Source organism: Carassius gibelio, chromosome B7, assembly GCF_023724105.1.
Source record: "Carassius gibelio isolate Cgi1373 ecotype wild population from Czech Republic chromosome B7, carGib1.2-hapl.c, whole genome shotgun sequence".
Taxonomy (NCBI): Eukaryota; Metazoa; Chordata; class Actinopteri; order Cypriniformes; family Cyprinidae; genus Carassius; species Carassius gibelio.
In genome coordinates, this window is record NC_068402.1 from 20,969,075 (window position 1) to 20,994,559 (window position 25,485).

A 25,485-nucleotide genomic window follows, 5' to 3' on the forward strand; every position below is an offset into this window, starting at 1 on the left:
ATGTCTAAGACTACAACTGGCACCTCAGAGTGTGTGTGATGGATGAGAGGAGCAATAAGAAAGCCTGAAGATGAGAGGAAAGAGGGGAACGGGTCATTTTTAGTGTATGTGTGGTGGGATGGGCCTGTTGCTGATCACAGAGAAGAGATAGGTAACTCTGTTAAAATAAGCCTCCCATCCTGCTATCCGCTGCTCTACTGATTAACCCAATCAACTCGAACTGGAGCACACAGACCCACACACACTCTCTCTCTCTCTCTCTCTCTCACACACACACACACACACACCTTCAGTCCAATCAAACAGAAAAGAGACGGAAGCTAATCAGTGTCATCCAGGATAACGAGACACTCTGTAATTAACCAACTATCATAGAAAACACGCTAATTTCTCATTTGGCTTCCTGCTTTAAGATTTTTATTGGCTGAACACAGATGGGAGAGACCTGCATTAATGCCACCGCAATGCCATGAGCGTCTAGACACTAAGGATGATGAGATACCTCAGCACCAGCGATTACTTCAGCTTTATAGGTTATTACTCTACTTATTCACGACACACATGACAGTTTGTCATGTTATGAGCCACTTACATCATTTGAAGTGTCTCATTTGTGTAAATGACGGCATGCGCCCAGCAAACACTATGTGACGGAACAGCCAAAATGTCAGCAAATTAGACTATGCTGTTGTTGCCAAAGTGACAGAGAGGGGAAGAGGGAGAGAATGATTTCTTTAATGCAGAAAGCCATGATAGCCTTTCCTTAGCAAAAGTAATGGGACATCTTAGATAGAGCAAACGCTGTGCACAGAATACAAATGGCCCATTTTCCTCCCTCCCTCATATCAGTCGGGGAGACATCATCACGTTTGCATTGCCAAGACTCCATCCCTGTGGCTTTGTTTACTAAAGCGCAAAGTCCCTGTTTTAGCCGAGCTACACTTTCCACCACTCCCACATCCCAGCTGCGACGCTTCATTAGGCCAAGAAATTAAAATCAGAGCTTGCCGGGGGGAAGACACCAGACGAGGTGCCATTACATCAATAGGTGCCACAAACAGATGATATGAAAGTGCGACGTCTAATGAACTGCCATCTTTATGACACTCCAGGAGAAAAAAACAAAAGGAAGCTTCATCGCTTGTGGCATTACGAAGAACACATGCCATTCCTCCTTGCATGTGAAACTGAATCTACAACAGACGGCCTCTTCATTAGCCTCCCTAGAGGAGAGAAGCACAATTTGTAATGAAATGTGGTACAAGAATCAGAAGACAGGCGTGTCAGATCAGAGGTGTTGATGGCAGGCAAGGTGGGATGGGTACAGGCTGTTATTACAGCATGCAGTGTTTATGTCTGAAGAGAAATGTCTAGACACGTGCACCTGCGAGAGTGCCCAGAACTGAAGGTCACCTGCAGGCAGTGATTAATTTGTAAATAATGAGAGCCATAGAAAGGACTGGTGGAGGATCTGGCAGGTTGAGGGTGGGGGTTGGAACGAGACGAAACAAAAAAAAAACAGAAAGTGTCTTTAGTACCATTTTGACACTTCAAGAAAGCATACATACATACATGAGAGTTGATGATCCTGGGGGGAGCAATCTAGATTGTGTTCCAATGCCATTTTGCAGTGTGGTGAGAGGTTGGCAGCATTACAAGAGATAGTTTTCTAATAATTTGCATTAAGGTAATTTGCATGAAAGTGTAAAAATTGTATTTGAATAATATTTATTAATCATATTAATTATACAATACAATTATTTATTAGTAAGATTTTTTTAAATAAATGAATATTTATTCAGCAAGAATGTATTCATTTGATCAAAAGAGATAGAAAACACTTTTATAATGTCAAATATTCAAATAAATGCTTTTATTTTCATCAAAGATTTTGGGGGAAAAAAATAATGTTTTACATGAAAAATACTAAGCAGCATAGCAATTTTTAAACCGTAGTAATATTTACATAACTCCGTTACTTGAGTGAAAATACAGATACTGCTGGTGAATTATTACTTGCAATGAATCACTTCACATTACCCTAGAAGAGTAAGTAAAAAACACTCACTGACTTTCAAATGGCTCTTTTCCACTGCATGGTATGACACGGTTCTCTTTTGGGGGGTTTTCCACTCGGTACAGTACCTGGTACATTTTTCAGTACCACCTCAGCTGAGGTTCCAAGTAAACCATACCATTACCAAAACCTGTAAACTCTGCTGATCACTGATTGGCTGGAGTGAATCGTCACTACCTGCGTCACGAGACACAAAAGACCGGCTAGATTTAAATCAGAACACCCAGCAAAGGATCGAATGCAACTGTTTTGGACGAACACCTTTTTTAAAAACCAAAAAATGGCTATTTCGTTGTCTGTTGAGGAAGTACAGACATTCCTCTTGTTGATAGCAGAGGAGTGGATCCAGCAAGAGTTTGTTGGGGCAATGCGGAAATAAATCGTTTTTTAGGAGTCATAGCAGTCACTCATAATTGAGATTGTAGATATAGTGTCAATGGTCCATTTGAGAGAAAGGTGGCGGTAATACACTTATAAGGCTGCAATATGCCGTAAAGCAAGAAGAAGAAGAAGACAAATCACGTGCCAGCTGTTGAGAATGTGCTTGGGACAGTTCGGACATTGCGGTGAATCAGAAGTAAAAACATTATATAAATATTGTTCAGTTTTTTCCACAGACCGATTGTTTCTAATCTTTACACATCAATGTATCATCACAAGCTGTAAGGTTAAATTTGTTTTTGTTTGTGTTTGTTTTTTTGACTCTCAAAGCTGTGATTCCCATTCACTTATATTATATGACTGACAGACTGCAGTTAAAAAGAGTTAAAAATTTCTGTTTGTTTTCTACGGAAGAAACAAAGTCACCTACATCTTGGAAGCCCTGGGGGTAAGCAGATCATCATCAAATTAAATTTTTTGGGTGAACTATCCCTTTAACAAAAGTCAAAGAACAGCAGTTTCAGAGACATGGTTAGACATGAGATGTGGGCGGTGAACAATATGGTATGTTTATAATGGGAATGGTTAGACCCACAGGTCATAGCATAATTTTTTTTCAGAGACATATAAGTTTGATAAACTAAAATAGAAGCTGCATCTTACTGCAGTGGAGCCACATCAGCCCTTAAAGGAAAGCTCTAAGGACATCTTCAGAATTGTTTCAGATGACATTAAACAGAACGAATACAATTAACATTCCAGAAAAATATGTCCTAGGATGAAATCCAGATTTGTCAGAAATTTCACTGCATGTATATCGCAGATGCTTCATGTAGCACGATGCACCATTAACCACAGTTGTACTTTAAACTCTGTGGCATAAACACACAAAACCCTAGAAACCATTCTAAACCATTATTGAACATCTGCCTAGATGTTTAAAACCTTGCGAATGACAAGAATCTAATTGTGCACAAATCTGTGGAGTTTTCGGTTGAGTTTCTGGGAGGAACTGTTCATCAGATAAAACCTCTATTTTGGCTAATTTCTGATAACACTTTTAGCTGCCAATAAGTGCGCAGCCCTCTCAGCTCCCAATAGCAAATTTTACCAAATTCAAATCTGCACACATTCCCCCTTAATCAGTTTAGATAATGTTAAAAACCATTCAGATTCTTTGTGGGTCGACTAACAACTCATGAGTGGCAGCATACTAGCTGAACAGGTGGTGCTGTGACACGAGGGGAATGGGACGCCATGAGTAATGACAGAGTCACCAGCTGCCTGAGCGAGAGACTAAATGAAGGCGTCAGTGCCCTGTATGGGCTAAGCAGATAATGGCCAATCTAACCTCCTCAGAAGATGTCTCTACATGGTAGTCTGGGAAATGTAGCCCCTCAGTAGCTTTGCCCACAGGACACTTCTGATAATTTAGAGATGTCACGATAAAGAGAAGCAGTCAGATACAAAGCAACATCCACACTTACACGGATCAATATCGTTAAACAAACTGCTCAGAGACTGGCACATTAGGTGGTTTCAGACTCAAGAGATACATAGACAATGAGACGAGCAAATATCCAGACAGACACACACACACACACACACACACACACAAGGCAGGCAGATTTCGAAGTGTGAGCCGTGAGAGTGAGTGTAAATATTATTTATACTCCTCTGAGAAGAAAAAAGAATGAAATAAATGGCCTGACAAACTCAGCTGATGCTGCCAAGCTGGAAACAAAGTTGCTATTACAGAGTACATGAAAATGAAATGAATAAGTGTGAGACGCCCCAGGCTGAGAGAGAGAGAGCAGCTCAGCCTATGAAGGCGTCCATCCCTCCCTCCCTCTCCTGTTCACTTCCTCACGACTCAGTTGAAATTCAGTACACACGTACACAGACGCTCCTTTCCACCACCTCAGACAATCTATTGCTTCGCTCTCCATCATTTCCTCCTCATCTTGCTTTCTTTCTCAAGCAATGTTTTATGGATGCCACTTTGCTGCATTGCAGCTTATGGGTATAGTTTAATTCTGTGGTGTTCCCAAAGCCCTTCCTCTCTCATTCTTTCAGAGCCTGGAACTCATGTTTTCAATTCAGGTGATCATTTAAATCCTGGGAAGGGTGAAAAGCAAACAGGTGTAAATGAAATACAAACATTGGGAAATGGATGTCTGACTGTCAAAGTGATTCATCATGAAACAATTGGTTTTTTTCTGAAATAGCTACACCTTTGAGGACAACAATGACTGAAAAATTCTAACGATGCAAACAGTATTTTAAGGTAGCTAAATATTAGGCTAAACGCCAAAGATGATAACGATAATTGTAACCATAAAGTTTTAATAAACGTTCTAATTCTTTGAGAGTAATGAAGTCTACACCACAGCTTCCGTGTAACTATAACAATGACAAGGAATAATATAATTGTAATCACATTCCCAAATTCCCAGATTTTGAAAAGGCTGAACATTTAAAGTAACAGACACAAAGTCTAAATTCACTCCAACCCACGTACTGTAACAATGATATTCAAATTTGTACCATTTTATGAAAACATCTGAAATTTCTATTACGGAATGTATTCCTGTTTAAGAGCTTGTTTGAGTTAGCATCAGTAACCAAAGAGGGTGGAGAAAAAAAGTTTAAAGTTAGCATGAAATAGAAATAGCGATTGTCTTTTCTTCACATACTGCACATTATTGGCTTCCTGAATGAGAAGAAGATCATACACACTCTTAAAAATAAAGGTTATTTACTGGCACAAAGTCTTTCCACAAAGAACCTTTACCATCCATGGAAACTTTTTATTCCACATAAGGTTCTTTACAGTGGAAAAATGGTCTTTAGATTATTAAAATGTTCTTCACATGTTCAGTGAAAGTTTTTTTGGGGGGAACCAAAACTGGTTCTTCTATGGCATCGCTGTGAAACCCCCCTTTTGGAACCTTTATTTTTTAGAGTGTAATACACTCTACAATATTCCATAAACACAAGAATGGCCAGTATCTGTCATTAAATAAAGAAACATTTGCATTTTAAATTTCCAAAATGTACACATACTAACTTTAATGAAAACAGAACTGACTTGGAAGTGGCCATTTATACAGCCAGCCAAAATTGTGTGTGCATGTGTGTGTGATGGTGATGACAATCGCTGTCCCTAATCAGTCTAATGAGTGTGATGTTACATGTTTACACTGTCAAAATCAAGCAGATGAGCTGGAAAGGAAAACAGAGAGAATGAGTTTATTTAGCAGACTATGTGTGAGAGAGCATATTGTGTGATTAGCGGACACACACACCCCTGTCCACACAAACATGCTTCAATCACAGACTGCGTTCTTTGACTATAACACAAGCGTGTCTTTTGTTATTCTCCATCGTTTGTCAAGTGTTTGTTTTCTTGTATCTTCTCTTTTCAATACACCATGTGCGCTGCTATGTCTGTATCGGTCTCGTACATTATTTGGCAGCATTGAATAAACTCTTTCAAACCAGTGTAGCTTGTTGTTTTCTGAACTCTAAAAAGAATGAAAGGGGACAAAACGGAGGAGAAAAGAAAGAAAGACAGATAATGGACAGACGGAATGTGATGGACAGATGGGAAAATAATGGAAGAGTCAAACTTTTCTTTCCTTTCACTATATCTGATGGTGAAGACTAGCGCCTGTGGCAGGCGGACAAAAGCTGACACGTGTACCCAGTCCTTTACATTCTTGCCCTCTCCTAGTCTCTGTCCAACGTTGTTCCCTTTCTCCCTGGTCCCAGGCCCTGTGACAGGCGGACAGTATGTGTGTGTGTGTGTGTGAGGGCAGAGAGATAACCGCTGCCTTCCACTGTGAGGCTGACATTCAGTTAAAAGCATGAGCTGCCAGACCACAGCAGACCTTCACACAATGAGCTCTAAATAACTATATACCACTATTATTATTATACACTTTTATTGCAATCTATTATCATCATTTGAATCTTCATATATTCAGCGGAAAATATATGCACTGAATACAACACGATCTCCTGAACGCCCCTAAATCCACTGATTGTAAGATCAAACATCCATTTATTCAAAACATCCATATACAATTTAGTGCTAGGTAAAAGAACTGGTTTTCTGATCAAAAAAAAAAAGATTAATTTAAATGGCCCATTCAAATGATCCATCTCTCAAATCTACCATTACTTTTAGAAGTGACAGTGACACAATGTTAAAAACAGTCCTGTCACTGTCTTCACAGCAGCTCTGAGAGCTCACTGACTCTGCAGAAGCAAACAGATGAAAGAGTGGGATGGAAGAATGTGACAGAGTAATAACGGAGAGCTTGTGTACCTCTGTCCCTCCAGGCTTGTCCAGGTAAATTGCACTTCTTTCACATTCAGCATCCATGCAGACCGGCAACAGGTGGTCCTGGGAGCCATCACCATCTGAGGAAAAACAGAAAGAGGGAGTAAGTGAGTGAGTGAGGAGGTAAAATGAAGTCTATGATATACTAATGCATCTTTTCATTTGGGTCGTAGTGCTCCAGACTCCAGCATATGGAGATAAAATCATGTGATCTTGAGCATGTGTAATGAAGTGTGTGGTAGCCCGGTGCGTAGCCGTTTGTCCTGGTGTCAGAATCCTGTGCCCGAGTCTTTATTCCTTCATGTTTACCTCTTGCATGCTTGACACAAAGTATCTACTATTAATATGAAATGTTAACATATCAGCAAATTAATCAAATAAACCAAAGAAAAGAAAAAGCAACTCAAAAATAAAGGCTGAATAGGGGAAAGAGAAGAACTGGAGGAAGAGCAGTGGAGATACTCATTGACATTCATAGCATCTACCACACACCAAATAGCCACGTAGATCAAACCTGCAGCCTGCAGAGAAACAGAGAATTACACGCAAACACACACACAAGTTTATATTTCTATCATGGTGGGGACTTTCCACTTTCGGATTCCTGTAGTGCAAACTGAAAAGCAAGGTGCTTGCAAAGTCAAGGTCATGGGTGTGATCAAATATAAAGGCAGCTACATATAATAGATATACACATACATACATACATACATACATACATACATATTTATACATGCATACACAAATTGTGCCACAATATGCCGGTATTGACTGATTTAAGGAATTAAATATTGATATTATGTTAATACTACACATTCGATAATATTATAAATAAGCCAGCGCCAACAACTTTGGATGACAGTCTAACATTGTAGATGGCGGTTTAACAATGGTTGCCACCTGTCAAAAAAACTGACAAAAAAAAAAAGAGACAATGACCCACTGTGTAGCTAATACTGACACACAAAATCATTTTGGAGCAGATGACAGACAAAAGCAAGACATTCTACCCACACCCGAAAAAGTTAGTTTGCCCGTGTGAGAGTTTTTTTGGATTCTATTAAGACACCCCAGTCTTCACGCAGTGACATTCAGCAGTAAGCAGTAAGCACAAAAGGTGTCAATAACACCAGCCAACCTGTTCACCCACTTTTACCTCCATCATCCTGCAAATTTCACCATGGTAGGAGTCAATTTTAAAGTTTACTATGAGTAAAATGTGAAATTATACATTAAGGTTTTTTTATATTATATATTACATGGAAGTTTTTATTTTATATACTGTAAGTACAATGTAAAAACGTATAAGTACAATGTAAAAACATGTATAAGTACACTGTAAATGATTAATTTAAATGTAAGTATATAGTAGTTAAGGCCACCTAATATAAAGTATGACTGTGAATTCTCTTGGCCATGATAATAAAAGAAAGAAAAACGGATATTCTGACAGCTCTAATATATATTTTAAAATGTACAGAGGCCAATATATACTCTGCATAAAAAAAAAAAATTGTAAAGAGAATTTTGCTTTACAAAACCCAGTGAATAAGCTGAATGTGACGGTGCTGAGATTGCAAAACATTCTTGAATAGATATATGCTGAAAAGAAAAAAAACTCGAACATAATAGAATGAATTCTGAGCAAATCTTTCCAAATTTGTTTTTGGAAAACAAAATGAAACTAATAAAGTCATTCAGTAAATGTGTTTTTTTTTATTGTGTTTTGTCATGTGTAAATATTTAATTAATATCTTCAGTTATCAACTTATCTCTCATAGCACTAAAATATTTAGCAAAATACTAACCTCCAGTTTGGATTAATACAGTACTTAATGTTAAATAAGCCCATTTTTTTGTGTGCCGATCCCCTCAGTGTAGCTGACTTTAAAAGTAGGAATGTTTGTTCTATACAATATAAGCAAAACCTCATACATACTGAATCCCTTTATCACCACCAATCAGTGTGGAGCTGCCTTCCATTCTTGAGATAAAAAATCTATGCTGTTTTTATTTTCTGTATTTTAAGAGCTTTCTCTCTCAGTACATCAGCATAAGGAGAGACTGAATGTGAGCATCTGTGTGTGCGTGTGTTTTTTTTTTGGACAACCGAAGCATGTGTAATTGTACGGTAGGAGTACAAGCCAGTTGGTTATTGCCACTGATGACTTCAGCTTCCTGCTATACAGTACACAAGCTCACGTCTAGTAGCTGTAGAAAAATAGTATAAGCCCTCCATGACAAACACACACACACACACACACAAACTTTTTTATGTCATGATGACTGGGCGTTAAATGCCACATCACATTACATGTGACACTAACTTCAAGCAAGTAAAAAAAATGGTAAAAGAGGACATCTCTGCCATTCGCTACCTTCCTGACAGTGCCCTAGTATTGAATATCATTCATCTAATGAATAATGCATTTGGCTGTCACATGTAAAAAAAGAAAAGAGCAATTACCATCCTGATAGAGCAGATGGAGGATTTTGTCTAACATATGTTGTGCATTCATAATGACACATCCATGTCAAGACTGACTACATTCTGACAGTGCACATTCATGAATTATAATACCTTTGCACTGTACATGTGTTGGAGGGTGTGACTCTTGAACCCCTTACACACTGCACATTGGTCCCGGAAAATTGCCGGAGTGCCTTCTGCATGAATGCAAACACGCCCTGGGATTGATTCCAGGATCGATCCCGGATTGGGGACCTAGTAACATTGCTGGGCTCAGCCCCGGAACAAAGTCTGTGTAAACAAAAGCCAGAACTAATGCCGTAAAGGGTGTGTCGTATTGATGAAGCACGTTATCGTGTAACTCTTTTATCAGGTGTTTTGAAGGAAGATCAGTGTTCATGATGAAAAATTATGTGCAAATTGTAATGAAGCAGAGATCTGGTAGTTTCTCACTGAGATCGCGGAGATCATCCGCCAGCTTAGCTTAACGGAGCGTGTCACATTACACGACACATCGTAATGTCACATGTCTTTACGGGATCTTTATGGGATGTGTGAACGCACTGGCAGTGTGAATGAACCACAATCAGATCCAAAAATAACATATAACAAGAACAATAAATATTGTGAAATACTATCATTTAAAATAAGAATTTTGTATTTAAATATATTTTGAAAAAAAAAATTTCTGTGTTGGCAAAGCTATATTTTCTCTATTAACTACGGTGGCCGGGAAGTGCAAAACAATATTACAAAGTATAAACACCTTTTACGAAGCTCGAGACAAATTTACATTTTGGAAAACATTTTTACTTATCATAAAACACAATTACATGGGGAAAACACTTTTACCAAGAACGAAACAAATTTACATTTTAGAAAACAAATTAACAAGAGGCAAAAAACTTTTACCAGCCCGAAACAAATTTACAATGACAGATTTTTCACGGAAAGGGAATGTACCACACACCGGAAGTGACGCGGTGAAAGGTGTTGTTGTTGTTGGTGAGCGCGGTAAATTCGTGTGGTTGTGGAGTAAATGGCATAAATGAAGTTTATGGTGTCAGAACATGGACTGCGGCCAAGGGAGGTTTTGCGGCAAACACATGAACAGCTTAACGCGGTTTTGCTTCACGTGCGATCGTTGTCTGGAGTTTCTAAACGACGCGGACCAGACGGAAACACAGGAGATGTCTCGACAGCCGGACAGTGCTAATCAAAGTAAGTTGTTATTTTTTAGTGTAGCAAAACGCTAGCTATCTGAGGCCATGTGAATACAAATCAGTAATGGTAATAATTACTGATGAAACGGCTCATAACTTTCTGTTTTGAAACGGATCTCTGTCCATTTCAGCAGAACAACCATGCCCATCATACAAACAGTTCATGGAGTAAAGAAGCTCAAAGACAAAAGAAGTCTTTTAACTATGGGCCAAAAGGAAGATTTACGCCTAAAGAAAGAAAACACGTCCAGGTAAGTTGTACTGATGGTCCTATACAATTTTGTGATGCTTTATATGTATTTGTGTGTATGTGTATATTTATTTTACCTATTTATACATTAATTATATATCTTTTGTTATTTGTCATTTACGTATTGTGCGTATACTGATAAGGAAAAATATTAATAATACTATTTTAAATTTAATCTATAACACAACAAAGTTTTGAGAAAGTGCATGGGGCGTGTAAGTGCTCAAGCCACTCAGCCATCTGTGTCATTCCAGTTTCTGTGTGTAATACTTAATTTGTAACAATTAACTTTTAATGTGCAATGTGAAAATAGAGTTCTTTAAATCAAATTTAAACACCCCCCCCCCCATGTACGTTTGTTAAGGTGGATAGTAATTGCAGAGAAAATATTTATTTAATAGTTTTCCTTCATTTAATTCAATTGCCATTACACAGCAGTGAAACAATGTTTGTGTTCACTCTGTAGATTCAGGGAGGGTCTTTTAACCCTGCAGTAGACTGCACTACAGCAACACATTAAATTGCTGGCCCCTGCCCTGTGCCACTATGAAAAGCAACTCACTGCTTTTGACCTTGAGAGACTCTCCAAACCTGACCTCAGTCCTTCGGGGAGTAATCAAAGGCTTAAAGAAAGTCAAACCATGGGCTACTGGGCAGACAATCTTTTTGATTGTGAAGGTTTGTTAGTTAGTTGAGAAATCACATGGCAATTAAAGCTGCAAGCAGCATTTATCAGGGTTCAAGCATTTCCGGCCTTTAAGCACAATAGCATCAAAATATTTTTTTTTAATTTAGCAATAATGTAACCACCTAAATTACAGAAGGAAAAGACCATTACAGTCAATTTACCATAGGAATTATATAGTTTTCAAAGCATTTTGAAAGTAATAGACTGTGCCATCTATGGTCCGATCTCCATGAAATTTTGCAAGCATCTTTAGAATGTTATGTCTCATATGCTCACCAATTTTTGTGAAGTTCTGAGTTTTCGTTTAGGATTTATAGGCTTTTGAGTGTTTTGCCACTCCCATGTTCTAAATGACCCTGTTATGGCTACCCAAATGGTAACATTAAACCTTTTTTAGATAATTATTGGTCTAGAGTCCAGAGAATTGTACTGCACTTGTTTGGTTGCAATTGGGTGAAAAATCTAGGACCAGTTCCCGCAAGTACGTTTTTAAGATGATAGCGCATTTTTGATGAACAATTTGATTGACAGCTGTAGTTCTTGAGGAGAAGTTGTTCATTATGAGGATATCTATTAAATGATCACGTGCATCACATGATTACAGAGCCGTAAAACTTATATAAAAAAAAAAAACCTTAATAATAAAAATCAGTACAATTACAATAGGCTTTCAGCTTTTCAAGCTTGAACCCCTAATTATGTATCTGAATTGTTTCTCTTTGCAGAAGGCCAGGCTGCTTTGTCTGTGGAAGATGTTTTGATGTTTGCTACTGGGCTGTCTTCACTTCTGCCATCTGGATTGGAACCACTGCCACAAATAGAGTTCCTGGATGACTCTACGTTCCCAATAGCAAATACAGTTTGACCGGCCATAAATCGGAACCGGACGGTTTTTGCTTAAAATACGCGATCAGTCTTTTTTCGTCTGTTTTTTCTGGAAGTGTGCCCGCATACATTGTAATCATTTGCTATCATGTCATTTGTGTGGAAGTATTTTCGAAATCTCTGCGCAGGACAAGGGCAGCTGTTCAGCTCTGGAAGGGCATCGATACATGTCTGAGGCACAGGAAGCAAGCAGCTGTTGGTGTACTGGTTCACAAATAAAAGCCTTTCCTGCACACTGAAGCTGCGCGAGCGCACAAGCGGAGACAGTGAAGAGATCTTCAGCTCAACTTCTCGCCTGTTGGATGAGAAACGAAACAGACTAAACAGTGACATACACATTTGAAAAGACAGAAGTAAATGTCAGTTCGTATAGGATGATTTTATTTTACCTTAAAATTACATCGACTTAATTTGATTTAAAAATCACCTGCTGTAGCACACTGAAAAAAGTGTTTCATTCATCCAATTAAAAAATTCAGATTCACATCTGTATTTTTTTTTTAACTTGAGACAAAACTTATTTATTTTTCATTGGCTCAAGTAAAAAAAATATAGATGTGAATCATTACCCTAATTTTTTATTTTTTAATTGGATGAATGAAACACTTTGCATCTTTGTTTTATTCCCACCAACATACTTTTATTTAGTTTCACTGGTAAATACCTTTTTTTAATTTTAAACCAAATTTAAAAACTAAAATACTGAATGCTGATTAAGAAACATCTTATTGAATGTGTGTTGATTGTGTTGTTTGGAATCTAGAACTATGCAGTTATTGCATTTAATTTCACATGGTTACAGTTAATCTTTTCATTTAAGGCCAGTTCTATGTAGTTTTAACCAAATTCAGAAACAGAAGCTAAATGCTGATGTCTGTACCATCTATGTTTGTATTGAATGTAGTCTACTTACTGCGCAGTTACTGCTGTTAATTTCAGATGGTTACGGTTATTTTTTTCAATAGCCAAAAGCCAGTTTGGCCCATTTAATACCAAATAAACATCTTATTTATGCATACTTTCCTTCTTTCTTGTTTGTTGCTTAAAGAAAAAAAAACTGAAATCTGTATCTGAATCGGCAAAATCATGATCAGTGCATCACTATTTCAAACTCCTTAAAATTAGCACTCCTAGACTTATACACTTTAAGTCACAAATGGACTTTGGAATTCAAAATAGTCCTGGATTTGGCTGTTTTTATGCTAAATGATGGATGAGTTAAGACTCTGAAAACATTGTCATTAAAGGTTCACTTTAAAGTGCAGTTGCCAAAATTGTTTTTATAATGTAACAGTATGTGAGCATGTTTTTTCCCCTCACCGTTAACATTTTGAAAATGTTTTAGATTTGTGACTCTCAAACTGGGATCCCTTTGTGAATCACTGTTTTAGATAAAGAAACAAGTAGTTCAAGAAGTTTTGTTTTCTATACTACAAAAATTTATTAAATAATTATTAGTATTTTTGATTTATTTACCTTACACAAAAACAATTAAGCTGTGGGGGACAGATTCATAAACATTGTGTTCAGACAGACAGCAGTATTCCACCACTACAAAAAACTCCCTTTTTTTTATAATTTCATAGTTGAGACATATTAGATTAGTTTCATGTACAGTTCTGGTACAGAGTCCCAGTTCTCTGGTTTCTGTAACTGATTGTGTTCCATGGCAAAGTCCAAGTACTCCTGCTTGTTTGGGTCCCCACAAGGAGTCAATGACAGGCTGCCTCAGTAAGGGCATCCAGTTCAGCCTATCCAATTTGAAATCTGCAGTCTCTGGAGGCAAACCTATCGTTAAATAGAAAACATAAGCTTTTCTTTTCATTTAAGCTAAAACACTAGAATGATACTTTCATCTGTTCATTACCAATGTATCACCTGTGTGGTAAGTAGTAGAGTTCATTGGGCACTCCCGAACATGCTGCTGTTCTGGAAGGGCGAATGCTGTGACTGTTCCACAGTCTCACACACTCATCCAAGTATCCTTTCTTCTGCGGTACAACGCTTCGTTCAGTTTACTTTTAAGAGCCCTCAAGCTGATGTTTACACCGTGTAGACTTGACATCATGTCGATGATTACAGGGTACGAGTGGACCTCGTTAAAATATTGAACACATTGATGCAGAGTATGTCTTGTGTTTCCGTCTGGTCCGCGTCGTTTAGAAACTCCAAACATCGATGACAAGTGAAGAAAAACCGCGTTAAGCTGTTCATGTGTTTGCCACAAAACCTCCCTCGGCCGCAACTTCATTAATGCCATTTACTCCACAACCACACGAATTTACCGCGCTCACCACCAACAACAACAACAACAACAACAACACCTTTCACCGCGTCACTTCCGGTGTGTGGTACTTTCCCTTTCCGTGAAAAATCTGTCATTGTAAATTTGTTTCGGGACTGGTAAAAGTGTTTTGCCTCTTGTCAATTTGTTTTCTAAAATGTAAATTTGTTTCGTCCTTGGTAAATGTGTTTTCCCCATGTAATTGTGTTTTATAGTAAGTAAAAATGTTTTCCAAAATGTAAATTTGTCTCGAGCTTCGTAAAAGTGTTTCACACTTTGTAATGTTGTTTTGCACTTATCGGCCACCGTAATTAACCCTTTTGAGTTGATTAACGCGTATACGCGTTATGAGGCATTTTCTTCTGATAACCCCGAGAAGAACTTAAATTACACTTTCAGTTTTGATTGTACAGATAAGAGCAATACATCAATGGAATCTGTAAAGGGTCTACTTTTTTTGTATACAGACATAACAACAAAACTTTGCATTTATAAAATAAAGACAAATAAGAAAAAAACAAACAAGGTGTGCTGTCTGCAGCCTTTGTCTGCGCTGTTCTTCATTTACAAACATGTCATTAAAATGAACTGCAACTCAGTGAATACTCAACGAAGAGACATGAGAGATATATCTACAGAAATCTTGACATATCTACTTTTAAACTAAACAAGTGCTCTCGAAAACAAATATTCTGTGATAAAGTAATCCATATAAAAAAAAATGCGATGTCGTTTTTTCACGTCTCCCTTCATTATCTTCTAATGTGACCACGCCCCCGAGCTGAATGCGCTATTCAGATTCTAATGTTTCACTGAAGCTTTGTAACTTTTTGGTGTTACTATTATTCTCACTGTTCCCACGAGCACCATGTTGTGGAAATGCTGTGTATTTCATTGTGAAAGCTTAACTACTTTGTTTGGTCTTCCAAAAAAAGACACAACCAGAAATCAGTGTTTAAGTTGTATTTACAACCCTGTTCCAGAACAGTTCAGCCCAAATATTTGTGTGTGTGCAATGTATTTTATGGACAATGAGGACTGTTTCCTGAACCAGTAACCTACAATGTGTTTGTGGAACAAAGGCTGTTCTATAAAGTGGGGTAGTACTAACTTTGCAAGGACAGTCTGGTGCTTCTGACTCACCCTCTGTAAGTACATTTTTATATTTAATGAATTTGCCACTGATGATTCAAATGTGAGTTTTGAGGAGTGTAGAGTAGGCTTGTAGTTTCTTCGATCACAAATGCAGACATGGTTTTATGTTTACGCAGCGCGATACGCAACGCAACATTGTCATGTAAAAACACTCAACAAGCATACCTCACTTTTTTAGAATGATGTGATTTCTAAAAATCAACGTGTTTCAGAAAGGTGGGGCACAGAGAAGGAAAAATAACATTGTGTGGAAAAAAAGTGTGCATAAACACATTGCATTACACCAAATACACCAAATAATGTGCTTTTAAGCAACATTATATGATCCCGTAAAAGTGGTCTTTAAAATGCTGCGGAATCAGATCTCTTTTTCTGACAATAGTTTATTACCTTGTGTCAGTGAAATCGAAGAAAAGAAACCAATTTCAACTCATATATTCCAAGTAAAACTAGACAAACAGAACACTTTCAAAGTCTGAAATTCCTAATTTGCTCGTCAAAAAAGCACATCAGGCAGCAGCAGGGAGATTGTCCTCATTCAGACAAAGCTGGACTTCAGACTCTAGATCTACAGTAACCACTGCTTAGCAGGCTTGACTAGTAACACAATGAAAATATCTGCCCAGAGATCAGTTCTGTATCAGCTAAGGTGGGAGAAATCATTAGCCACACCTGCTTGCTACTAAACAGGATTGCATTTACCTTCATTTACCGAGGGGATTATTTCATGGCCGATTTAAACCAGACAGCAAGACTCTTGCAGTGACTGCTGTAACTGTTTTGGTCGAGTTTTTGGAGCAGAGAAGGAAGGCTGGAGAATACTAACGGAGAGAAAGAGTGCTAGAGGAGAGGAGGAGAGAAAAGAAGGTCACTGGGGTGTATCTTTGATCTGCCACTTAGGTGCAGGACGGAGAAGAGAGCCATGCCATAACTGACAGCAAGGAGTGTGATCAGAATAACACCCATTTCAAATCAAACAAGTGGACCCTCTCTTTTCTCCCTCCCTCGCACATATACTCTGACTCTCTTCCCACCTTCCTCCCACCTCCTCTAACTTCTTGGGAACAACATATACCTTTCACTTCATACCATGTTCCTTTCATTCCGTTCATTTGAAATAAGGCTCTGAAGTGCCTTGCATTGACGATTTCTTTGACCGTAGGTCAAATTTAACATGCATCTCTGCTCGCAGGTTCCCCAAACCCATTTTTTTTTCTAATTAAGTGCTGATTCAAACATTAGCAGTTAAAAAGGTAGAACAAAAGCATAAATCAAGGCTGCTGCTTTGATGATCATTGCAATTAAACCATTTAAACCAAACCCACATGCCTGTGGGCCAAGCCTTCTGCTGTTTATAGAAAGCGACATGCAGCGGGAGCTGTGATTTCAGTGCCCACTCAAGCCAACCGAATGTATAATGTCAGGATGTGTCCTTGGCTTCAGAGGAAGCCATTCACTACCCATTACCACCCACTTAATGGGAGCAGCATCGCTATGATTCACCTGTATTGCATGTGTGTGTGTGTAAGGTGGTGAGAATGCTGCTGGAAAGGGTTTTTTTTTGTGTTCACCTATAGTGTCCATCCGGTGCCACAGTCTATCCTGTCAAAGACGATCACCATCATGAAGCTGCAGCCTGTTTCTCACACCAAATCATCTCATAATGACTCCAGGCTACAGGCTCCTATACTCACACACTACTGCAGCTAATTGGTGCAGACAGTTTGATGCCTGCGTGCAAGTTCTAGAAGGTGGTGAAATGCGCATGTGGTAAAGGAAGTTAAAAGCTTTGGAGGGAACCAAAAAACAGGAAAGGAAGATGGAAAAGGACAAAGCGGAGACAGATGTTGATCATTAGGGTTCAGCAAAGATCTTCACACTCCTGTCTCCAGAACAAGCGCCTGACACTAATCCAATAAAGTCTTTTTTCTGTGTGAGCCACTATTATTGACTCGGGCATGACGGCACATACATGTAGAATAGGGCTGCTCTAGCATGCATGTCTCTTCCCATCCCCAACATCATTTATCATCCTAAATCACAGTCTACAGCTCCTTCGCTTTCTCTCTATATATCTATATCTTTCAACTCACCCAACCTCTCGCTTTGCATTCCAGATGGTCACTGTGACATCATTTCTGTGTAACAGTAAAGGTCAGAGACGACAAACCTCAGAGGTTTAAGATGTCATAATTATAGGACAGAGTACAAAGGCCATGTATGTCCTAACATCCTGCTTACCAGGCAAACAGCATTGCTTGAATGTCAGAACACAGTGTAAAGAGTTCACCAACAACATGAGGTTATATTTTAAGGTTTCCTTTCGAATGGAAAATAAAACTCAAAACAAGGAAATGAAATACAGCATTTTTTTTGCATTTAAGTTTAAAACAGTGACTTTGTTTCATCTGACATATGATTCATTTGTCACCTGCCAATATCAGATATATTCACTATAAAACAGGATTAATAGCTGTGGTGGCACCATTATACAGTGGGGCTCGAAAGTTTGGGCACCCTTTGCAGAATCTGTGAAAATATAAGTAATTAAAAAAAAATAAGAGAGATCATACTAAATGCATGTTATTTTTTATTTAGTACTGTCCTGAGTAAGATACTGTACATAAAAGATATTAACATTTAGTCCACAAGACAAAGAAATTGCTGAAATTATTAAAATAACCCCCTCAAAAGTTTGGGAACCCTTGGTTCTTAATACTGTGTTCTGTTACCTGATGATCCTTGACTGTCTTTCTGTTTTGTGATGGTTGTGCTTGAGTCCCTTGTTTGTTCTGAACAGTTAAACTGAGCAGCGTTCTTCAGAAAAACCTTTAAGGTCCTGCAGATTCTTCAGTTCTCCCGCATCTTTGCATATTTGAACCTTTTCCAGCAGTGACTTTATGATTTTGAGATGCATATTTTCAGACTGAGGACATTTGAGGGACTCAAACACAACTATTTAAAAATATTCAAACATTCACTGATGCTCCAGAAGGAAAAAAGATGCATTAAGGGGGGTGAAAATTTTGAAGATGGAATTTGAAGATAAAGGAAAATTGTACTTAATTTGTGTACTGGGAAACATACAAGTATCTTCTGTTGCTTACGAAGGGCAGAACTAAATGAAACAAAATTCTATTTCAACAAAAGACAAATTTGGCCATCTTCATTGTGTTATTAATGCATCTTGTTTCTTCTGGAGCATCAGTGAATGTTTGAATCTTTTTAAATAGTTGTGTTTGAGTCCCTCAAATGTCCACAGCATAATAAGATGCATCTCAAAATCATAAAATCACTGCTTGAAAGGGTTCAAATATGCAAATATGATTACAAATGTAAAGCAGTATTACAGACTGATTTTACATGGGTAAAATAACTGGAAGTGAATGATACTGGAAGCCTAATTCTGTCCGTGTCCATTCTTATGTTAAAAACAAAAGTGCGTTCAAAAGGCAGCCAATGATTTAGAATGCAAATAAATGCAAGAATGAAGGCTTACTGCAATTCAGTATGAAAATATTTCAGTGATGTCATCACCGTCAGCTACATTCCCAGTGGCAAAAAATTATGTCAATGGAGATAAAAAAAATAAAAAAGTACTACACCTAAGGGTGCAACAGTTATTGCCAACTTAAGTGCAGAAAATGAAGAATAAAAGAAACTGAGATAATAGGAATTCAGCAGCTGCTTAAAAAAGTTATTGTAGTATAATGTAAATACTATTAGTTTTGTATTATTTTGAACATCTTTATTTTTTAACAATTCTATTTCATTTTCATTTTGATTAACATTTTAGTAATTTAGTGTTTTTGTCATTTCAGTACTTTTAAAAAAAGTAGTTTTAGTACATTAAGGCAAACTGAAATGAAGTAAGGTTATCTTTTTTTATTTTAATTTTATTTTAGTTACCATTTATTCTATTTCAAGTACATTTTTTACAGTTTTAGTTTCAGTTAACTATAATAGCCCAGATGCCTACAGTCACAAAGCAAAAACCACCTGACTGATTGGAAGTCAAATGAAAACCTCCCATCCTTTGAAGTTCTTTGCTGTGAAAACACCATAACAGCTTGAAGTGACATTTCCCAAAATGACAGAAGAAAGAGATCAGAGGAAACAGATTAAAGAGTGCAGAGAAGGGATTTTGTTTGGTCAGATCAGTTAGCTTTGAATATAAAGGCCAAGCTCCTGAGATGCAGCTCACTTGAACACATTCAATCTTAGGTCATTTCACTTTGCTTATCAATCATTTATGTTATGTGAGATTTCACTGCCGGGGCCACCCCTGCTATCAGTGGGATGCTTTTGGAAAGGGGAAATTTGTATTGTTAATATTTAATAGGATCCCACAGGAGCTAATATTCAATTTGGTGCCATGTGTGTGTGTTGAACCTCTGTGTTGCGCATGTATTGCCGTTAGAAACTCAGGGCTACTTTCAGATTCTGAACTGCATAAGAATTGAGCATATTATGCATGTATTATCCCAGAAATCACAGCCAGTGTTTGGTTGTACTGGAGTGCATGCATGTAATGCCAACTCTAAACACAACACAAATGGACCTCACATAGTGAATTGCTATACTCACCGAAGTCTACGAATGCAGACTGACCCACTTTATTAGCATTCTCCGGTGTCTTCCTAGACAGAGTTTGGTTGAAGTTCCCATCCTAATGAACAGAAAGATTTAACAGGATTAAAACATGCGCTATCATTTCATTTAAAATGTACATTTCCTTTCATACAGAGCTTGCAAATGTAGAATAAAAATCCTGTCCTTGACCATCAAGGAAAACACCTCTAATTTCTAAAGTGTCAGCGGAGCCATCAGAACAGAGCTAATAATTTAGTGCATCAGCCACTGCGGGCATAAATGAGAGGAAGCCTGTACGGACATGGGTTAGGGATCATTGCTGGGCGTCTGTATTTCCTGATGGACATTACGAGACAATGCAGCAAGACAAAACAAATATGTGTGGTCTGGCAGTCTGACCAAATGAATTTAAAGGGGGAGTTTCAATCTGATTGACAGTGCATGAGGCAGTGGGGCAGAGAGAGCAGGAGGCAACAGACGGCAGACGTGCCGTGTAGGTGTGGACTGAAGGTGACTGGCAGGTAGGCAGCAGGGGTCACAGAATGACGGCTAATTGGAGTACGGAGGGGTCAGAGGGCAGGGTAAGGCTACTGTGCACATTGATTAGCCCGTGTAAGCCAGAGCACAGCGTGGCATCGGTGATCAAAGTGCATCTTGGAAACCCACTAATACAGGAGCTTCAAAAAAGCCTGGGAGACTCTACAAGCTGAACACAGGCTTCCACACAAAAATGCTGTACAGGGCACTGACTGTCCACCACAATAACATGAAGTAGACAGTAGAGAGACATACATTTGACAAGGACCAGATCAAAGCCACATTACTACTGAATGATGAGTCATTCGTCATTGGCTAGATGCTCACTACATGTTTTACAGGATATGGATGGAGAAGACAGGTAGAAGAACATGTCAGAATGAATGAGAATTAAACAAACAGAAAGACGTAATCAGAACGAAGAGAAGGTGAGACACAGAGCTACACTGTTTTGTATATCACCATCATGAAGCTGCAGCTGCATTGCATCTCCATTTGGGCAATTTCTGTACATCTTCTTTGCAGATCCTCTGAGGTCAGGCTGGATGGCTCTGTAATTTTAAGGTTTCTCCAGACCTTTGTCTGGGTTCAAGTCCGAGCTGGTTGAGTCACTCAAGGGCATTTACAAAGGAAGCTCATAAGCCACACTTGCATTGTCCTAGTTGTGTGCGTAGGGCTATTGTTCTGCTGGAAGGGGAGCCTTCTGCCAAGTTTGAGGCTCTAAGCACTCTGAACCAGCTTTTCATTTAGGATATCTCTCTTCTACCCTGACAAGTCCCCCAGTCCTCTCAACTTAAAAACACCCTCCATCCCTCCCAGGTACACCACTAGGATAGTCTTGTTCAGGTGATCCAAGACATTATGTTTGTAATTGGAGTTTATCAGACCAGCGAATCTTGTTTCTCACAGTCTGAGAATCCTTTAAGTGTTTTTTGGTTTTCAAATTCCAAATGGGTTTTCAAGTGTCTTCATTGAGGAGAGGATTGAGTCTTGCCATGCCATCATAAAGGCCATACTGGTGGAGAGTTGCAGCGATGCTTGTCTCAAAGTTTCTCCCATCTCCATAAACTGTATAATCATGGATAGTTTGGCCAGCTCTATGAAGAGTCCTGGTTGTTCCCAACTTCTTCCATTAAGGAATATGGCTCTCACATGCTCCTGTGAACCTTCAATTGCAGCAGATTTGTTTTGTTTTCTTGTAGAAATTCCTAGATTTTTGCTCAACAAAATCCTGCATTCCTTTGTCTTCATGCCTTGGTTTTTGCTCTGATATGCTTTTTTAGCAGTTAGATCTAATTTAGACAGGTATGTGCCTTTCCAAGTTATGTTCAATCAATTGAATTTACCAAGTTAATGCCAACCAAAGTGTAGAAACATCAAAAAAATGAGCCAGAAAATCTGACATGCTCCTGAGCTAAGTATTAAGTGTCACAGAAAAGAGTATAAATACTTACGTAATGTTTTTAGGAAAAAAAAATCCAAAGTTTTCACAAATTAGTTTTTTTTTTCTTATTAAGATGTATAAAATTTAGATTGATATATAATAAAGTCATGTAAAGCAGTTTAACTAAATGATGAAGTGTTTTAATAGAAAGCTGGCCTTCAACAGCATTCCAATGTGTTTTCTCTAACACTTCACAAGATCACTCCCCCTTCCACACCCACCAACCTGTAACTGACCGTAAATCGCTTCATTACCCCCAGTACCATCTGAGGCTCAGTCAGCACAAAACACCTCGGCCTAATCACTTCAGCTCGGCCAGATGAAGCATTTCTGTCAGCTTTCAAAGTCTTTCAAAACCAAGATGGCAGGGTGGTAATTGGTCTTATTATATGTGATGACACATACTGCTTTGGAACACAATTTGAGAGGGGAATAGGGGAAATATAAATATATATATAAAGTCTCTTTGAATCTTGTTTCTAACATTATTTTTAAATAATACAAATGAAAGGTTTTGTAAAGAAACAAACTGGGTCACATGAAACATTGAGGCGGCACATTTATTTAATCTTATAATATATAAAATATTCACAAATATGCATTCTTTAAAAAAACAGACATATTTGGCACCATAATAGACTAGGTGTGTTATTAGTCTTTTTATAGTGGTTGTCCCACTTGCGGCAGCTCTTGGCCTGAGGGATTTGTTCATAATTCTCTTGAAGCACAAAACTCAAGCGCCTCCTTACTTCTGTGTGGACAGTGTTTATCCATCTCCGTTGAAAACTCCCTTGAGCCTTTGCTCTGAAACTGCAGGCACACATCTGGTGCTCATGTATAATATCGATTGGTGTATGATTGCGGGAGGCAGTTCAACTGTAATGTGATTGTGGCTTATGTAAAGATAATGGTGACTTGACTTGCTCACCCTAATCTTCTCAGAGTAGAATGAGGCCATGTTGAGTCACAGGGTCTGTCTCATTGGATTGATTGAACACTGATGTTAATAGGAAGGGGCTGTAACTGTGGCATGTGGGCCTCAGGGGGTTGTGAGTAGCTGTGTGTGTATTCCTGGAGAATGGCTAGATAGAATCAATGTTGTTAAGGGGCAGTGACAACAAATTTCGATACAAAAAGTGTACTGATGTTTCATAAGGTTTCAAAATATCACATGTGAAACATACATTTTTATTTCTAGAAGCACTTATAGCACTATTGGTTCTAATCTCATTAAAGCTTAATGCAAATGTAGCAGGTCTCCTCAAAGCAATAGTTCACCCAAAAATGAAAGTTTAAAAACCTGTATGATTTTCTCACAGAGATATGTTGAATTGTTTTTGTTTTTTTTGTGATCGACTTCCAATGAATCGACAAAAAAATTAAAATAATAATATTCTTCAAAATCTCTTATTTTGAGTTTCACATAATAAAGAAAAATGAAAAATAGTTTCAGAACAATACGAGTGGAATTCATTTTTGGGTGATCTATAATTTGGCATAAATAGATTAGCAATTTTACTGACTTAGACCACACCCTCCAAACACATGGCAGCTAACCTGATGTCAGATCATGCACAGATATTTGCTAATTATTATAAAGTTTCTTATGGTCTCGGTCTGAATTAAGATTATTTTATAGACAGGAAATGTTTTACAGTCATTCCCCTTATACAGGCAGCTAAAAATGGCCAGACAGCACTATTGGAGTTGTAAAAGCTGTAAAAGAGGATCTGCCATAACATTCTCTGAGGGCTGTTGGACTGAGGCGTTTTGCTAATGCTTACTAAATGCTGAACCTCGCAGTTTGACAATCATTAGCAAACAGAAAGCATTCTGTTATAATAGGCGCTATGCATTTTAAGAGATTTATGGAGTGAATACCATTAATTAATTGTTTTTCAACAAAAAAGCTCTTGTTGCTGTGCCATAACCATGTTAAATCCCTGTTTAACAAGTAGAGCAGAGAATTTTAAATATATTGTATTGCATGCACAACACACAGGCAGGGCTGCATGATAATGGTGAAGGTAATAATCACAATCACATTTTATCAAAAATTATAACCTTGAGTATTAATCATGACCATTCTCTTTTGATTTTTTAATTTTTTTCTTTCTTTAAAAAAAAAAAAAAACAAACAAACAAAAAAAACTTCTAATCAGAATTATTGCACTTTCAAATAAGCACAAATTAACCACATACAGTTTCATGATTTACTTTATTCATCTAAACACATTCAATACTTTATGAAAACTGGTAAAACCTCAAGAAGCTGGTCTCAAAATGTAACACAGTGAAATTCATAATATTAATTCCAAATTAAATTAACAGTTTTCTAATAAAAAATAAAATAAAAATAATATATATATATATATATATATATATATATATATATATATATATATACACACACATACATACTGCGGTTGCTCAATATATTCATTTGTTACAGACATAGTCAGAGCGAATAAGACAAGCAACTTTTGTGAAGGAAGCCAGACTAGCTGTTTTGCACATTCATTTGATGAAAACATCAAAATGGAGATCGCGATACTCCAACATACAAGTTTGTTGTTGTTTTCAGACATTCAGTCTTTTTTTTTTAAGGTCAGAGAGAGAACACGGTTGCCAGGTAGGGAAACAGCATAAAGCATTGGGGGGAAAATGCATCCATTTAAAAGAAAAGCTCTGATTGTGGCATTCAAATTTCCAACATATCATGGGTGTAGGTTTAGGGGGGGACGCTAGGTACTAGTCCCTTTCAATATTTTGAGATGACAAATTTGTCCCCACCAATATTTAACAAGCTCCTTTGAACTGCTATTTGGATCTTTGTACTGCTATTTAGATCGATTCTAATGGCCAGGATTATGACAGTACAAGAAACGCCGTAATTTGATTGGCGGCGGGGTATCTGACAGGCTACACGCGCGGGCCGGGACTACTTTTGTGCTTGCACTAGCAGCGAGCGGGTGGTGTGTGTGTGTGTGTGTGTGTGCACGCATGCATGTTGACGATGCCGACGGTAAGTTACAAGGACTGTCTCTCTGCCACCTACAAAGGCCAGAGTAAAAACATTTTAATTTTCCGTTTTTTTTTTTTTTCCCTTTTTGTACTTCGTAGATGCCACCCAAGAAGAATACGAAGAAG

General features: G+C 38.0%; 1 protein-coding gene and 1 long non-coding RNA gene across 3 annotated transcripts in view; one reads left to right on the plus strand and one right to left on the minus strand.

Moving 5' to 3' along the window:
• Positions 1-25,485, minus strand: part of LOC127961860 (T-cell immunomodulatory protein-like) — a 129,565-nt gene that overhangs the window by 66,863 nt on the left and 37,217 nt on the right. For both annotated transcript variants that reach the window (XM_052561133.1, XM_052561134.1), the window contains exons 8-9: positions 20,349-20,430; positions 6,792-6,886 (exon numbers count right to left, since the gene is read on the minus strand). In XM_052561133.1, the coding sequence (XP_052417093.1) occupies positions 6,792-6,886; positions 20,349-20,430 (177 nt within the window). The remainder of the gene's footprint in view (positions 1-6,791; positions 6,887-20,348; positions 20,431-25,485) is intronic.
• On the plus strand, positions 10,001-13,336 carry LOC127961870 (uncharacterized). Its single transcript, XR_008154503.1, has 3 exons — positions 10,001-10,497; positions 10,631-10,750; positions 12,163-13,336. It is a non-coding gene; the product is annotated as an uncharacterized LOC127961870 (long non-coding RNA).